At 40.7% G+C, this 18,796-nt stretch overlaps 1 protein-coding gene across 4 annotated transcripts in view; it reads right to left on the minus strand.

Moving 5' to 3' along the window:
- Positions 1-4: 4 nt before the first annotated feature.
- IQCE (IQ motif containing E) overlaps positions 5-18,796 on the minus strand; it is a 28,393-nt gene continuing 9,601 nt past the window's right edge. The window contains exons 12-24 of one of the 4 annotated variants that reach the window (XR_010348229.1): positions 17,743-17,900; positions 17,219-17,274; positions 16,709-16,911; positions 15,815-15,919; positions 14,958-15,060; positions 12,662-12,757; positions 12,420-12,443; positions 11,437-11,532; positions 10,286-10,416; positions 9,476-9,591; positions 5,238-5,323; positions 1,622-1,745; positions 5-1,526 (exon numbers count right to left, since the gene is read on the minus strand). Coding sequence is in view for 2 of the 4 variants with exons in the window: in XM_064390711.1 (XP_064246781.1) it covers positions 5,211-5,323; positions 9,476-9,591; positions 10,286-10,416; positions 11,437-11,532; positions 12,420-12,443; positions 12,662-12,757; positions 14,958-15,060; positions 15,815-15,919; positions 16,709-16,911; positions 17,219-17,274; positions 17,743-17,900 (1,201 nt within the window). In the remaining 2 variants the exon portion in view is untranslated. The other 3 variants (XR_010348228.1, XM_064390712.1, XM_064390711.1) reach the window with 3 other exon arrangements.

The following is an 18,796-nucleotide window of genomic DNA, read 5'->3' on the forward strand; positions in this document are numbered from 1 at the left end:
TTCGTTTGTTTTGTCACTCTTCATTTCTATTTAATTATTTAAGGTATTTCTTCATAACATTCTGGTACATTTTGTATAATAATGAAGGTTTACTAGCATGGAAATGCAATACGTGGCTATTAAATATCTGCCGAGAGAGGGAAGAAAACTGCCAATTCTCTGAGTAGATTATAGAGAGCCTGTTCAGGAAAAATTCCCAGGTTAGACAAATAGAAGGTTCTGCCACAATTTGTGTAAGTTCCAAATAAGGATTATTGCTCAAATAATGGCAATGCAAAGCAATGTTTGTGCAGAACATTTGTAACTTGTACTACAGGCACTCATGGTCAATCCCATTTATTAAAAGCTCTTCTAATTTTCCATGCATGTACCTAGAGGCCATTGAAGCACAGCCTTTTTTTACAGCAGCACTGTAACCAAGATTTTACAGTATTCCATCCCTGAAGTCAGACTACAGCACAGACTTTCCAGCTGTGTTACACTGCTGAGGTAGAGGCTCAGCTCTGCAGAGCTGATGGGCTGAGGAGGGGACAGGAATGACATCCAGGTGTGGGATTGTCTGACAATGGGCATGATGTCCCTATTGTCCCTCCTGCTTCTTCCCAGACCATTTTGAGCCTCAAGATTTTATGACAGCTCAATTCACACCACCAGCAATAGAAGCCCTGCAGGGGCTCTTGTGGTAGGCAGTGCAATGTGTCTGTGAGGGAGGGGAGCTGGGACAGCCTGAGCCACACCTTGAGCTGGGACATTGGCTCAGACACAGCTCTGGTGAGAGGAACAACACAAACTCTGTCCTGGAGAGCAGGGAGAGTCCAGATGCTCAGGTTTGAAAAGGGTAATTGGGAGGGCCAGGCAGGGAGGGGCAAGGGGAGCAGGGTGCAACTCCATCAGTGAACTAGGCCAGAGTGAATTCCTAGAACAGCAACCCTTGCTGCTCAAGGCTCTTCCCTGAGCCCAGCAGGAGTGGTTACTGAACACTTCCACCTCCAGGTGGTTGCTGAACACCACGTTAACCAAGGTGCCAAACACACACCAAAACCAGGGCAGGCACTGGAAGGGATGTCAGGGCTGCACCAGCACAGCAGCACTTCAGCAAACAGAAGGAAACATCAGGGGAACTGATGCAGCACCTGACCACCAACCATGCCTGAAAATCCTTCCCTACAAACCTGGAGTCTAACATGGAAATTTTGCTCTTTGCAGGTCTTAATGATGCCCATTGAATGAAACTTTTTTCTCTCCTTAAAAAGTTTCTATGAGGAAAGCAATTCATTAGCTGACAAACCTACCACAGAGAGATGCTGCAAAGCTTGCAAGAGTCAAGGGCATTCCAACTTCAGCTGCAGACAAATTATGGCTTAATATAACTAAGTGTGAATGCTTAATTGCTTTCTGAATTCAAGACCAGTCTGCTCCAAGAAATAATACCAAATTTTTCCATTCATGCCTCATGGATTACCTCTGGTGTTTAAGATTTAAAACTGAAGTTTCCCATAAGAAATCCACAGAATATGCCAGTAGAGCTGAGAGGAAAGAATAAAAAATGTGAAATTTAATTAATAAAATCATCCAACAAAGATTGTCTCATCTTGTACTCTCATAGCTGTTGTAGTCTTACACCAAGGACTCTGCTTGACAGGAGGATGACTGCAGGATTCCCATGTTTTCACAGCAGGGTCTTCTATTTCCATAAAGCAGCAGAAGGCTTCCTTAGGGAGTCCTTAAAGGCTTTTTCAGTGGACCTGGAAAGGAATGCACACGTCCTAGCTCCTTCCAGAGCTTCACAAACAGCAACAATAACTCAGGTGAGAGGATACACTGTCAGTAAACCGTAAACTCTCTAGTCTCCTGCTCTCCCTCAGCTGCTGCCAGACCAGTTTTTTAAAACAAAAACCCATCAGCTCTTTCAGTTCCACCAGGTTTTGGTCAGGAACACTGCTCATTCCTGATGGGAAAACCTTGAACCTGCACTAGAAGAAAAGAAATTTCACACCTTACATGTTTCAGTTATCTTGTTACTGTCCACTCAGGAAATCAGGGATAAAAGGTCAACCCCAGGTGCAAAGAGAAAACAGGAGAGTGCAGAGAGGCAAAGAAAATACAGCAGTAGCAGAAGAAACACATCAACATTCTGTTATAAACTTTATTTCAGAATTCAACAGTTCAAAGAAAATTCATTGCAATTGTTTTAGCTTTTCAAAGATCCCAAAATAAATTATATAAAATACTTGCACAGTTCTAAATATTAAAAAGATCATAAAAATTAATGGTGCTCTCATATGCCAAGATTAATCCTTTTCCATTTTGACTACATTAGAAGTTGCCTGTGCAGGGATTATTTTTAGAGCTATGCAGGAAACAATGCAGTTTTCAGGTCTTGATGCCTCAGTAAAGATTTACAGGCAAAGGCACTTAAGGGCAAAAAGAGATCAAGAGAGATAACATCCCATTAAAGTCAGATCTCCACACTCACACACAATCTCTAACTAACACTGCTGCAAACTGCAGATGGTTTTAAGTCAGAAACATTAAATTCCTTATCGACAGAATGGAAAGTGTGCTTTTAGATTACACTGCATACAGGGGAGTTCAGTTTTCATTCAAGACCTTGACACCCCCACAAGATTTCCAGGGCTTTCTACAGAGGCGTTTTTCAGAAACAGTGTGTTTGTACTGGGCCTGTCTTGGCAGATTGGAACCTCACTGATTTTTACTGTCCTCAGCTCCTGTTGAGGAAACATGCCACTTATTCAAAAATTAACTTTTTCTTCCTTCTTTGTGCCACATTTCTTCCCACATCTATGGGTGCTGGCATTCAGATAGATAACCACAGAACCAATCCTAGGGTCAATCACTACTCCCTCCAACACATTCCATCACAGTGCACAACAGAACAACTCCCAAGGCTAATACTGTGCATTCCCTTCCTCCTGTACCACACCAAGCTTCTGATCTGGAGTGAACACATAATTACCTTTCAAGGTAAGGTATCACTTTGAAGGCCACCTCAATGTTAGTATCAGATCTTTGATAGCTGGGAGATAGCATCCCCAAATTTAGAAACTTTTAGACACATTTTGGTTCACCCCAGAAAACACTTGTTCCTTTTCACCCTGGCTTCTACCTGTGTCTGGGTCATCCTGGGTTCTATTTTCCATGAATCCCAGAATTTGCCTATGGACAGTGCTGCTGCTGGCCACATGCTCAGCTCAAACACAAGCCCTTCTGCTCTGTATCAACTTCCTAATACTGTCACATTGCTCATTACAGCACAGTAAAGTAAAAGAATGTTCTCCTAATTGCATTTGCTGCCCCAGTGTCTCCCTGTAGGGTGACAGCAGGCAGGTATTTGGTGTCAGCCTTGGTCCTGGCACATTACACACTCTCCCTTTAAAGTGTCAGGCCTCATCTCTGGTTACTCTCTGGAGAGATCCATGACAGAGTCACAGTTACAGACCTGAAATATTATACACAGCAACTCAGTACAGCACTGCTTCCATTTAGCAGAATGACCCTTCTTCTTAATGTGACTTCCAGAAAAAGGAACATACCCCAGCTTCTACCAGAAGGATTCTATCCCTTTTCTTTTATGTATATTTTTTTATCCTTTCTGCAGATGACAGTCATGTGACCAAAGCACCAGCAGGAAAAATTTACCCAGTGGGAGTGCAAATGACATTCTTCAGACTGCTTTGGGTATGGAGAGCTCCCAAAACTGCCTTTGGAAATAGCACAGGCAGCATTTCCACCGATGGGATGAAATGAAATCAGCTGCATTGTGCTGCAGCCATCCAGTTTCCTCTTTGGCTCTAAGTACTGGCACAAACTATGATAAGCCTCAGATAGTCTTCATTGAAATCACAGAACTGAGACAGCCCTGACTTATTGGTATTCTGAGAAACAGTGGTGACTGCTTTTTAATTTAGAAAAGGTGATAAAAATCTTATATTTAAGAGTGTGCTTTCTGTTTACAGGAGACTTTATTACTCTTTGATGACAAAGAAACCATAAGTGTTTCCAGAAAACCTTCACCACGTGTTGTAAAATTCATTTCCCCTTCCAATAAGTATCATGATTTATCTAGCTCACCTTAAAAAAACCCACACACATTTCAATGTCTTTGAAGGATGTTGGTGCAACAGTAGGAACTATCCAGTCCAAAAGTACAGTCTGCAGAGATCTGGAAAGACCCTCTCTGATGAAATCCTTACCAGCCCATCAGGCCTTTGCCCTTTCCATGGATAATTACACTGTGAGTGCTTTTCTGGATGCAGTCCTAATTTCTGTTATAATCCAATCTACCTCTTCTGCTCCCAAACCAAACTGCCTTGATTAGATATGAGCAATGTAGTCAGGTGAGCATTCCAGACAGTTCTATTTCCTATGTCAATTATTTTTACAAATTAAGAGTTGACCCTGCAAAACACACATAATTTGTGACTTTTTAAGCAGAGAAAACACTCACAGGGGTATCCCTTCACAGCACATTTCTGGTATGACACACCTGTCCTGAGAAATCCCAAAAGCTGGTTATGTCATCAGACATTTCAACACAAAGCAGTGCTACACATGTCACCATACACACACAGGAAAAGGTCAATAAATAACCCAGCTGATACAGTGGGCCTAGAATAGTCCTATGGCAAAGAAATGGCTTTCTAAGAACCTTTACAAGGTCTGCACAGACTGTAAATGTTCAATATAAAAATAAAAAGAAAGATATTAAAATATGATACAGTAAAAATTTTAAATAGTAAAGCACAGATAACAAATACCAGTTGTACCCCTTTGCATACACGGGCTAAAAACTGGAGTTATGTCATTTACCACTTTCTGATTAAACAAATTATTTTAGTTGACCTGAAACAAAACTTTGTTTGGCATTAAAGATCTTAAGGCTTTATTGCTTTCATTTAAAGTTGGCAACTGAATTTATAATCCTCATTAAAAATATGAAAGTGTTTTGGTTGAGTTTATAAATCTTTGTGTAGCAGGAGGATAAGGTTAATAGTCAGTGGCTTTTAGCAATAAAGTCTGCAGAGACAACATAGCAAAGAATTACTCATTTGTGGCTGAAATCATGTGAACTGTCATTAAAAAGGGGCTGATATTCCCCCTTTTTCCATCTTTGATATGCTTGATCTTGGTACAAATAGTTTTGTTGGTGAACCAAATAATTCAAGGCCACCAGAGCCTGTTAGCAAACCTTAGAAGTGGGTGTAGCTTTTCTTCACCTGCAGCAAGGGAGGGACAACCACGTCATCGGAGTCGTCGGAGTGAGCCTCATCCAGGGCCACAGAGGGAGCAGAGCAGGACCTGCCTGAAAGGATTCCAGCAAACAAGGTCATCAACAAACAGCACTGACCAAAGCAAAGCCTTGGGGCAAGTGTGCTATTCTCTGAGCCAGGAAGTTCCCAAGCTTACCTGGAGTCATCCAGTTGTGGATGACTTTGATCTTTCTGTGCATGGAGCTATTTCTGTTCCTCTTTAATGAGCCACAGTGCACAGCAAGGGGTGAGCTGACACACTGACCATGCATGAGCTCTCTCATTGCCTTTAAATCTTTGCAAGGGGTTACACACACCAAGTAAAGCCATTTTATACTGAAGCCATAGCAGGTCAAAACCAAATATTCATTAAATGGCCAGAAAAGGAAAAATTGACCCAAGCTTAAACTACACAGAGAAGTCACAATGAGAACTTGACTCAGATACAGATAGAACAAAGGGAAATAGATGTAAACAAGGCAGAAGCTCTCAGTCACTGTCTTTAACCCTTATATATGTAAAACACCCAAAATATTGTTCACATGCTGGTCTACTGTAATGACAATAAAAACAGTGAACACACCGTTGGGTTTTCCCCTTTATTGTGCTTCTTTGCTATTTTCCTGGATGTGTATCTATGCATCTCAACCATTCCAATGTTTGAAGAAGTGTTCAGGTTGTGAACAGATATTCCTGATGACTCCAGTAAACACTGGAGAATCAGAGGCATAAAATGAATATGTACAAAGTCCCTGACACAGGAAGAGCAGAACCAGCAGCTAATAACCCCTGTGCAAGACATGTAGGAATTTAGTGATGACTGCTATTAATACCTTCCAGCACAATATCCTCCCCTTAGCTATTAATACCTTCTAGCACAATATTCTTCCCTCAGCTCTACTTATTTTTCAGTTTCAAACATAAATTCTCTGAAAAGATTCTCCCAGAGAAGAAAACAAATCAAGACAACCTGTGGCAGAAAGAGGAAATGGGCAAGAGGTCACAGTCTGAGGTTTTGACCTGAACTGCAGGGCACACAGAGAATATTATCCAGGGAGAACAGACCTGCCACAGGTCTTGTAGTGAAATAAGAGATTTCTGACACAGGAAAAAAAATCTTGGTATGGAAGAGCAGGCATACACAGAAAGTGGAACATGGAATAAAGAAAAGGGACCACAACTGGCCCAGGAATAGGAAAAGGGTGACAGAGCCTGTGAATGGCAAGGGGAATGCAGGGAGGCCACTACAATACACTGACCTCAGCCTGAAAAGCAAGGAAACACATGATTTTCTGGTTAAGTCAAAACCTTCTCTTTACCAGCCAACAAATAATGTTAAGAGTTTTTCAGGGAGATTTACGAGACAGTAGCACTGGTGATATGGAGGAGCAAAGGGAACTGCCAAAACCAAGCATGTTAACCACAAGAAGCAACTCTAAGAATAAATATATTATACAAGAAATAGCTTAATATTATCCAAATAACCCTTGATTATATCCTGCTTCTGACCTATGAGATTTTCTTGTCCTCATTTTCAGTTTGATGTCAACTTTACCTTGGTGCTTGTGAAGGCTAAGCACTGATATGAGTTAAGGGTTGTATGTAAATTCATTATGATTCCAAAAAAGCCTGAGATGAAGTTAACAGTTGCAGCCAGAGTGGTCAGTAATATGCAAAGAGAAACACTGCCCTTAATCAAGATTGCTGTGCATGTACAGAACACATTCTTCCTTCCTGTCACTCCCCTGACAGAATAAAACAAAACACAACACCAAGTTTCACAGGCTGAATTGTTAATTTCTCTTTCATTTCATGGGAAATAGCAGAAATGGCTTTCTAAAACCTCCAGGTCCTGAAGACAAGCAAAGCAGCACTGAATAATACACTTAAAAAAATAAAAATTATTTTCCTAGGAAATACAGAGATATCTAACCTGATGCAAACAATGAATTGTAAATCTGCAATGCTACACCAGGATTATATACATTAATTCCAGCAGATATAGAAGGTTTTTTAAAACACATTTTCATCTTCCCCATTGTTCTTCAAATAATGCCAAAGGGGTAGTGAATTGAAATGATTTATTGCAGTACAGATATTGACTGAAAGCTTAAGATCATTTTAAGACCTAGAGGTCATGAAATGCAAGTCTGGACTTGGGACAAATGAAGAAAGAACTTGTTCAACAGCTGCATGATTTAAAGCTGTAAGAATTTGACTGCTTTAAATCACTCAGCTGCTCAACAAGCTCCTTGTCTCCCATCCTTCCCAGGCTGCAGGATGACCACAGAAATCCCAGTTTACCATCAAACCCCAATGTTTGCCAGCGGATTTTTCTATCAGCCATGAGCTCAGAATGACAGGGGTGGAATTTTAGCTACATAAATCCACATGGCAAAAAACCAAACAGATCCTTGAGGGGTTGCATTTACACCAGGATGCTCTCCTTCCTTTAGGAGGCTTTTCCTAATTAATTTTTGGGAGATTTTGGTTAAACACTCCCATGTACCAGGATCTAATACTTCAGAGCTCAGTGCCAGACAGCCTTTTGGGCAGCTGTGCAGTTACAGAAGCACATCCCCAGTGTGCCTCTCCACAAACCACCTGCATACATTCTGTCCTCATCCCAGACTTTGAAAACATCTCCCACATTGATAAAATCAGCAGCAAACAAAACCTGGTCTGCTCCAAATCACTCCTTTTTGATATTCACCAGGAAAGGACTGCAAGGAAGAAAGTTTCCAAGTATGGTTTCCTCTGTTTCTCTTTCAGTATAAACTATCCCAGAACTTCTTCACTCATCAACTTGTCATCATAATCTGCAATAAAATTTAGCTTAGGAGACTTCATAGCTAGACAATGACTGTGCCCTGCTGGTACTCATATGACTGGGTTTGCCTCATCTTACACTCCTCTGTGGGTCTTAGAAGAACTAAGCATTTAAGGGATTCTTTCTCTTTGAGCAGAATTTCACAACTGATTTACCCTGGCTTTAGAGTGAGCATGCCAATAATGACTACTGCAGTAGAGCTCAGGCAAATCAAGGTGCTACAGCACTATTTTTTTCCTGGATACTATCACCAGACATAAAGTCACTCAAAACTCCAACATCTTCAGAAGCAAGTACTACCTACTCCTTCACAAAGCAGAATGTGCCTCTGAATATGGAACACAGTGGAGTTTCTCAAACACATTTTCTTCCACTGAAGTGTTACCTCTGTTTTCACAAGCCCTGCAAATCTGGCTTGTTCCCCACCTCCTATCTTAGAGAAACAGCCTCACTGCTTACAGCATTCTCTGTCTCTGAGCAAGCCTGCAGGGACTGAGAGCTTTTCATTGACAAAAAAAAACTACTCAGTGTTTCTCAGGTCACACTCAAAGTTGTTCCTTTTTTCCCCAGCTGGTCCATAAAAGCCTAAAATGTCCCACTCTGGACAGAACCAGCCCTTTTCAATTTAACTCCTTTGAAGCTGCATGTCTAAGGCTGTCTTTTCTGCAGTGCTGCTTTGTCTTTCTTATTCAGTACTTCTAACATCCTCCTAAAAGCCTCTTTGGCTTTAACTCCATCTTCTCACAAACAGCAATAAGGAATCCAAGAAGAAAACCAAATGGCACAAGAGCCATAAAAGAGACAGATTTTCTCAGTTTGTATTACAGTAGTACTTGCTGGCAAGGTTATCCAGGACTTCATTTTTCCCTCACTGCAGCAACTGAAGACTGCTGAAAACACCATGACCAAATGCACATGGCTGCCTAGGATAGCTCTTTTTAGCAGATGTCTGTCTGTCTTCTGCAGAAACTAAGCCAGGGTGGTGGAAATGCTCTCAGCTTGTCTGTGGCTAAGGGCCCAAAATGTGATGGGAAGTGCCATACTCCAGCTACAGGGCTGAAAAGGAAGCAGAGAAGCAATACAGGGGAACACCATGTTCCCTCAATAATTACCACTTACACCAGAGAGACCTTCCAGACCACAGCTGGGACAAACAGACAAAGCTCTGTGAAGAAGCTGGTGCTGAGACTGTCAGAGCTTTTATTTTTTATGCAGGGAACTGCACGTGCCAGTAGAAGCAACATGTCACCAAATGCAGCCACCCACATGGAGCACAAGGCTGCACATGTGTGTGCACATGCAGATGTTCTCTATAAAACTGTGCAGGCACCCACTCAAAACACCCAGACTTTTGAACAGAGGGGAGGGAGATTACCAGGAAGAGGAGATGTGGGGACTGAAGACCTCTGGAGTGCTGCTGAGTCTGGTCTCTTCTCTGGGATGGAAACTGCAGGATCTGCTTTCCCACTGGGGGCACTGGGCACAGAGGGCCTGCAAAGAGACACACTCAGAGCATGAGGAGGCACAGAACAGTGTTTGCAGTCTCTTTGCACAGGCTGTGCTGAAAAGTTTCTTGTGTTGCTGCTTTATCACCTGCAGAAGTGAGCCCAGACACTAAACAGAGGTGACAGCCATGTACCTCTCCTTGTAACCATGGCAGCTAACATTAAAAACTTTCAGAGTGGTAAACCCTGGAGAGAAAGGAAGTATTTTCAAGACAGAGTCACCATAAACCTAAGCAGTAATCAAATCCCTGCACCCTGCCTGAGCTAAGTGACTTGATGGCATTCTAGCTTCTCCCTCTTCTTGCTCCACATAACCCTTCACCTGCACATGTCAGGGCGTCAGATTCACACATTAAGCAAATGTATCAGCAACCTGTGTGATAACAACAGTAACCTTTCTGCTCCACAGAGTAATTATTGCACTTTACTTTCACTCACTGCTATGGAAGAAAGCATACAGCAGGACATGGGAACACTCCTGCTGCCACAAAGCTCCTTTTAGTTGCACATCTTTTGAATCTTCTCAGGAACTAGCTCTCCCTTGTCTTTTTGTAACAATGGCCTTGTTCTCCTTCTCTGCCAAGGAGCCCACAGTAAAAATCTATTTAAAAAATACTCCTCTCCTGTAATAAAAGTGATTTTGTTATTGCATGTTGCAGAAGTATCCACTCCTGGCTTACCTCTCCTGAGGTGGTCCTGTACGTGCCAAGTGAGCCCTGAAAATGGACTGGATGAATGTCACAATCTCATCTCTCTCCTTGCAATCAGAAGAAAAGCTCAAGGAGTCTGACATGGAAGGCAGGCAGGAGTTCTGCAAAGCAATCAGATTAAGGAAAACTGACCTTTTACAGATTGCACAGAAGCTCAACAGAACCTTTCACAAGCTTCTTGATTGTAAAACTGGCAGTAGAACAAACATCCCCATCTTTTGGTCTGCTGTTTTTAAGGTTCTGTAAGACTAAATCAGCAGGAAATGCAAATCTGATCATCATGTAAGCTTTGAAGCATCAGCATTCAATTAATGAAAGAGCAGACACCTGCAAGGAAAGTTCATTTATTTTCCAGGAAGGAAACCTTTTGAAGATTAAGGAGGCAGGACAACCTTCATAATGGATTTATTTTCTGCTTGTGTCAAGTCAAGTATTCAGTCCTCCTACATTGGGCCAGTTTACCAGAATCAAAGAGCATGGAAAGTACAATCAGATGGACAACCTAGATGGAGAATTACAAATTAACTATAGCATGCTAAAGGTCCAAAGGATATTTATATAACCTGGCAAATGATTTACAGAAACGGAATGTTTAATTGTAAGGAATTTTTTTCATATTCAGAACTAAATAATCTGGAGCAAACTGGACATGAGACAGGACACAAAGTCTTGGGTTGAGCATGCCTCACCAAGACTCCTTTACTTTTCAATCCACTAAAAGATGTTTTCCAGATTCTTACTGCTGAACTTTGGTGAAAAAAGTTTATCTATTACTTTAGTGATTGAGTACTGAACCCTTGAGAGCAGGTGAAGTTTTGAACAGCATTCCAAATTGAATAGTTAAAGGGTGTGCTATCTGATGGGAGAACCAGGAAAAAAAGAGAGTTACAGTGTTACAGGCCACAAAGCTGAGAAGTTACAGCTTTACTTCTAAGAAAACATGCGAACTACAGAAAGTAAGAAGGGAAGCCAGGGAATGAGCTCAATGACTTTCTAGAATTACAGTGGGGCTGCCAACCAGCACATTAAAACAATCACCAGGTGATTCAACAAATTAAGGCTGGAAGTCAAGTCCTTTACAGTGCAAGATAAACACAGAGTGGTGCTGTCCCCACAATTACCTCGGCGTGAGGCTTTGCATCAGGCAGCCCAGCATCCAGCAGCACTTTCTGTCGAGATAAATGTCCTCTGAAGGCTGCCTGCAGCAGAACAACTGCCTGCCGTGGAGAGAAGTGGCCATTAGCTCCTCTGAAAGACAACCCACAGACACTGCACCCCCAGGGTCAGCTCTGGGGCTTAAATTCCATCTGGGAGGTGCTCAGGACTGATCCTATCAAATGCAGAGAATTCTAGCTGCCAGCACCAGCCTGAATTTCACCAGCACAGCACCATGCTCCCATCCCCACCTCAGATCCTGGGTACCCAGAGGGCTCTGAGATGCTCTGCTGCAATCAGAAACCAAGCCAAGGCTGGCAGACCTCGTGGTGATGGCACTGAGGGCAAGGCCTTCCACTCCCCTCAGAGATTTTGCTGGGTTATAATCAACAAAAAGCATTTAGAACAGCATGTTTGTGTCACATGGTTAGAATTAGTTCTAATTTCTGAAAGTGGGACTTTTAATGCTCTGGAAGAAACAAAGGTAAGATGTTACATTGTGCTATTTGAAAAAAACAGTTTAATTAAAACCCTTCTGCAAAACATTCATCAAGAAATTACTTTGTGTGACAAACTTTTCATTACGTTCATAATTCTCACAGACATTTTTCCTTAGCAAAAGCTTCAAATGCTATTTCAAATCTTTCTGAAGATTCATCATAATGAAAATTACATCAGGATTAGAATTATCTCATTTGAAAAACTTTCTTGTCTGTTGGTATCAGACTTTGTTTAGAATTTTCAGAAGCTTTCACCTTAGAGATGGTACCAACTATGGAAAATTTGAGACCAAAAATTTGAGACCACTGACAAAACACATGAAACAAAATCAGGATGTCAGAAGGAAGATTATAGCCAGCCAGAAGAATAAATATTGTCTTGGCTGTTTGTCCTTTGATACAAATAAAATCTATTGTACTGTTTGGTTGGGTGTCATAAACACACTCACCTCATGCAGAGCAGCTTCTTCTTTCTGAAATGAAAAATGCCCATGGTTAAGGTCACAAATATATACAAGTTTTAGCTAATAAAGATTTGCCAAATTTTCTCAGTAATTAAAAGACCCAGAACACACTTGTTCAAACCCCTGCCAAACTCAAATAACATAATCTGTCAAGATGTGTGGATAGATGCTAAAATAAGAGTAAGATTCAGAGGGGGGATGGCTCTTCCCTGATAGGAGAATCTCACCTTGGTTTTGTACATCTTCCAGTATCTCTGGATAATTCTGGCTGCTTGCTCTTTCCTGTGATTTTCTTTGCCTGTCACTGTGCAGACTGGAGGAGCCTGCAGAGGAGAATCTCTAAGTTAGCACAGTAAAGACAGAGCTGTGAGGGAACAGATTACAAATGACTCAGGAAAATCAGCACCAGAGCTCATCCTGCCTGCAGGGCAGAGGGAAGTTCAAGAGGAAACTCTCAGTTCTGAGCCCTGCTTGTGTTCAAACTCATCAGGGAGAGGATTCTGAGAGTGAAACACATCCCTGCCCCCTCTCAGCCCTCAGCAGGGCATGGGAATGGAAAAGTTTCCATTTGCACATACTCCAATTTTCCTGTGCATTGCTAAGGCACTGCTAACTCACTGCTTTGTTGCTCAGAAATGATTTGTATGTTAGCAACAGACTGAGAACAAAAATCAGGTTATGTGATTTTGCAGTTCTTCTCCAGGAAAGACAAGTATTAATTAACCAGGGAGGTTTCTCATGCCTCATCCTGGCAACTGTGGCCCCATAATCATCTCTTTAAGATTACTGAGAGCTGGCCACTGTATGACACCAAGCTTGTGTAAGTTGGCATAAATCTACTCTTCTATCTTAATGAAATTAATTAGAGGAAAAAGGAAGAAACCAAGAATAAAACAAGATTTGTTCCAATAATTTTTCCCAAGGTGTGGTTGCATATTCCACCTCTCACCACTTGATCCTTTTGATCCCTAATTATCCCACCCTACTTGTCATGCCAAACAAAAGTTAACTGTAAGTTTAAAAGACTAATTTAATTTGTTGGTGTAAAATTTTAACTAGAGGAACAAGAGATTTTATAGACTCTGAAAAAACCTCTTGATTCTGTGAAAAGAATTTATTTATAACCCAAAAAAATGAGCTCCAGGCTTAAGTTTAGCAAATGGATCATGTCATATTAAAAATGACAACCTACTATTAAAATGAGAAATTGGTAGGAACTTAGTGATAATTACAAATAATGGGAACATTTCAATAAATGGATGGTTACTGGCCAAGAATATATATAGTCTGCAGAGGGAAAAAGGAGCTGTTTGTTGGCTGTTTTTAAAGACTCCAGTTATTTGGTATTCAAAACATCCTCTAGCATCCATGAGCCTGTAACACACAGAAAAGAATCTACAGAATGGCATACAGTATATCAGAAACCAGAACCCTCTGAAGCCACTGGACATTTTTATTAGTGTTTTTTACTATGTGTATTTCAGGGTCTATTTATTTTTTAAGCGCAAATCAAAATTCCCAGTAATAATTTCCAAGTAGTATTTAGTGAAATGAGATTAACATGGCCACAGTGCCTCTGAAAGCAGCTCTGTCAGTGCCCATCCATCTCTGCTGGCCAATTACCTCACTTGGAAGAGGGACAGAAGATTGCAGAGATATCAAGTTCAGACATATTTTACAAAACCCCAAACTGATTCAAGAGCCACACTTGAGACTGTCCAGGATTAACAGAATATAGGCACAAACATATTTATTAGGTAGAATACCTCAACTCTAGGAAAACTTCACTTGAAAGTGAAGCTCACTTATTTCATTGTATTGACATCTTCCTCAATTCTTGACTCAAATATTATGTTCCACCAGCAGCAGAATTTAAACCCCCTCAATTTCCATGATGATTAGTGTTCTACATCCTGTAAATCTTCCCATGAAAAATCACCTCACTTCCATCCTAACAGAAAAGCAAGTGAGTATTTTCTGACTGGACAGCACTTGTACCCTAAGTGACACCTGACCAGCAGAAAAACCACTGAAAAGGGATTTTTATCTTTCACCAGTCTGCCAGGGAGCACATTTACCTGTGTCTCCATTCTTTATCAAACAGTCAACTCCTACAAAACCTCCCTCCCTCTACAAAATCAGACTGAAATTAGGCAATGGCCTCAGATGCTGTAAGAAGATAAAAGTAACCACACACTTTTTAATTTTTAAAGTATTGGGAACAGCCCTAAACACTTAAAACTTTAAGTCTTTTGCAATATTACACTGAACAAGAAAAAAAGCAATAGAAATGCAGAGGATCACTAACAGAACAGCTTCAAAAAACTCCCCAGGTTGCAGTGTTAATTATTGAAATAAGTTATTTCCAACAAACATTGGGAGTTAACCATCATTATCTCTATGACAAGATTTAATGGAGCTCTGAAAAAACACAACTAGCAGCTCTTTCGACTATCAGACCCATCTGAATTCTGTATCAGACACAAAGAAAAAAGAAAAACACAAACAAAAATGTGGCTGTACCTTATTAAGCTTTTCCACTGTATCTTCTCCCATTTGTCTTTTCTCCTCCTCCAGTTTTAACTCCAGTTTCCCTACTTTCTGGGTCAGGTTCTGGATTTCCTCACTATGGTTGGAAAAGCAAAGATATTTATAGCTTATAGAAATTTTCTGTTTACCCTGCTTTGAAAATACTGAACCTATTCCAGAACACTTGGTTGGTTGCTTTGGGTTTGTTTTTTAAGGCCAAGGAGGGGAACTGCTCAGGATGATACCTGTTCTCATAGTAACAGACACAGGACATCAATTCTCAATCTGTGATAGCACAGCCTTATGTTAAAATGCAAAGAGTCTCAAGGTTACTGTGGTAGCCTTGATACTATTAATAATGTATTTAGATCTGCTACAGTTTTGTATTTGTCAGCCAAAGTCCTTTCTCACAAAACAATACTGAAATCACTTTTTTTGTGCCTCCCTTGCACAGGATTCTCACTCACAGTTGTGCAGAACACAAGGAGTAACTGGAATGACACAGAGACAATGGTCTGGAAACACAGGCCAAGGTAAAGAAAGAACATTTTCCTAGACAAAAAATGTCTGAGCCCAACATAAAAGCTTTTTCCATTTATCTTTTGAATTTTTATTATAATTTAGATCTTATTTTTACTACATACTTAGTCTTCCACTTCCTCTAAGAGCACTCTGTAGAAGTCTTCCCTAGTAACTTACTCCATCCCTCCAAACACTTCTGCTTAAAAGAACCCCCAGCTTCTTGCAGTTCAGATGAACTCCTACAGAATTTGAGCCACTTCAAAAGAGAATTATACTTCAGGAGATTTTTTTTGGGTTCCAAAAGGATCTATTAATACAAAATGCTTTACCTTAAAGTCTGCTCTTCTGTACTCTTTTCTTCCATCTTACTCTGCCACTTCTGCAGCTCCAGCTCCACTTCAGCCTTAGCCTGCAGTAACTGCTTGATATCTAACCTACAAAGGTACAAGGAAATCTCAGTGATACCTGACACATTCATACTCCCACCAAGTACTTTTTTTAAAAACTTTTAAATCAATCGGGTTTTCTCAAATTTGTGAAGTAACTAAATGTTTAATTTTTCCTTTTAAACAAAACAAAGTGCAAGCACCCATTGCTGAGCAGCAACGTGCTCTCACTGTGCATTTTTGTTCAGAGGTGACACAGGAGGCAGAGTGTCAGCAACACACCCCCCATGGGCATGTTCCTGCTCTGATTAACCTGCCCCAAGGCGTGACACACCAAACAGTCCAGGCAATACAAACTGCAGATCAATCACTTATGGGGAGGACAGAAGCCACAGGGGATCCCAGGGCAGAAGGCAGGTTTAAATGGAGAAAGTGGGAGATCAGGACAAAACATGTTGAAAAAAACAAACAAACAAACAAACAAATTTTAAAAAACCAACAAAAACAAACAAACCACAAATTTTTACAGCACAATATAAACAAGAAGTGCTGCATAAACATATAACCCTTCAAAGGGTTTTCAGTGTGGTTGGCAGAAAAATAAGCTTTGAGAAATGTGCTAGAAATGAGCAGAAATTCTCGTTTTCCATCTTCTGGCTTTTCTTCAGTGTAATATTATGAAGCAAGTAGGATTAGAAAGAAGCTTTTGAAATAAAAACTGAAGGGATTCTCAAAATTAATATTCTAGTTGAAAATGTGAATTTCTTATTACATCACTTCATAACAGGATCAGATATGATGAAATAGAAGAACATCCCAGACAAGAGTCACACTTACTCTTTACTGAGCAGGAGGTTCTGAAGTGCCTGCCTATCATTCTTCAGTTTCTTCACCAGCTTCTGGAGGCGACAGCATTCCTCACCTAAATGCTGGGATGATGGATGGTCCAGGTCCACAGAAGGTGAAGATGACTCAGGAAGCACTTGTGAAGCCTCACTATCACCTAAGGATGCCCTGCTGCTCTCCATGGCACACACTTTCTAAGCAGGGTAAATTCACATGGAGAACACACACACAAAAAAAGAAAACTAAATTTAGCGTGAAATTACTTTATTTGGGCCATCAGAAAAGATCAAATGGAGGTTAATTTTAAAATGTGCATCTATATCTAACAAGTGTGATAGAAGAAAACAGGGAGGGAGGGCTCATGCTATAGGCAGCAGGTTATGTGTGTGAGGCAGAATGCACAAGGCTGAGACATTGAAGAACATGCCAAGAGCACAAGGCAGTGGTTCTGCATTTTCTGCTCCCAGACAGGTAAGAAAGCACTTAACTATGACCACTTACTTTTTCTAGATCCATAATCTTCCTCACCAGCCTTTGTCTGCTCCACTCACTATAATCTAAATACAATAACAAAGCTTTAAACATGTAACTACATCCATGGGGCAACATTGTTCTTGCCTTTTGAAACTTCTGGCCCTATCAAAAGATCATTTAAAGATCTATGAATGCCAACTTTAAATATCTACCAATGAAAAAATGAGAATGGGCATAAAATATCTGACTTCTAAACCAATTAGCTCAGAAATAAATATAAGCCACTCACATTCACCAGCTTTCAGCTATTGAGAAAGTTTCCTCTATCAATTCCAGTTTAGAATTCTCAGGGACAATAACAGAGGAAACACAGATCTGACTGGAGAAATCAGAGACTCCTGAAAGAAGGTTCTCATTCCAACTTTGCCACTCCTGAATCTTCACTTTTGTAATAACTCCCTTATTGCTACCTTTGTAGGGTCCTGCTGTCACACATCTCCCAGACGTACCCAAATCCCCTGCCTCACCTTCCCTGACTTTCCAGCACATACTTTTTGTTTTACTGTGAGGAGGGGAGGTGCTCAGCACGTGATCCAGATCCTCCTTCAGCCTGCGATTCTCAGCCTGCATTTCCCTGATGTTCCTGGAGAGCCTCAGCACAGCAGCATTCAGGGCCTTCAGTCGTTTCTGGGTGTCTCTGCCCTCTGCACTTGGAAAAGGGATCAAAACCAGAAAGTTAACTTAAAAGCAGAGAACAAAGAAGCAGCATTAAAAAGAGTGGAGCAGCTTCACTATTCAAGTCAGGTGACTGAGCTGACAGCCTCAGTTCCCCCATAATAACATTTCTCAATGTTTTATTTTATTTGGGGAGTTACCTATTCTTTTCTGAAAAAGCATGCAAAGATCATCTTGCTCAACACTTCCACAATTGTTTTAATTTGTGTCAAAAAATCTGAAACATTGAAAATTAATTTATTACTTTTACTTCCTCCCCCACACTGTTCCATTTATGCACAAACAAGGGCACTTGTATTAATGTTATTTATCTTATTTTCTGTTTGTTTTGTTAACTAACAATGCTTTACCATCACCCTGTGAACCTCTGATTTAAAAAACTCTTCAGCCAACTGTGAGACTCCTCCAAAAAACTGTCCAGCACAGAGCAAACCTGCAGGCTCTGAATGGCTTTTGTTCACTAACAAACATTGAGAGTTGGGGAGAGAGAGAGGGACAGACAGAGATGAAATAGCTCTCAAACAAATCCAACACCCAAGTGTATTTCCAGATACCTGGAAATAGTGTTCTACTGTAAAAGAAATTATCCTTGTGTCTATAAAACCCAGAGAGATCTGAAACAGATTTGAAGAATAGAGTTAATATGGAAATGAAAAGCATCAGAAATGGGAAAGCCTGTTATGTGCTAAAATGACTTTAAATACACTACAGGGATTTTTAGGCTTTTTTCTAATAAAGGAGGGAAGAAATCTGAGCTTCTAGGTGTGCAAAGTTGTAATGTTTGTTCACAAAACAGACTTTTAGTGAGATGAAGTATATTTTCTTTATTGCTATGAGAAAATTCCCAAAAACTTACTTCTGGAAATAAAG

Source organism: Passer domesticus, chromosome 15 (genome assembly GCF_036417665.1).
Source record: "Passer domesticus isolate bPasDom1 chromosome 15, bPasDom1.hap1, whole genome shotgun sequence".
NCBI lineage: Eukaryota > Metazoa > Chordata > Aves > Passeriformes > Passeridae > Passer > Passer domesticus.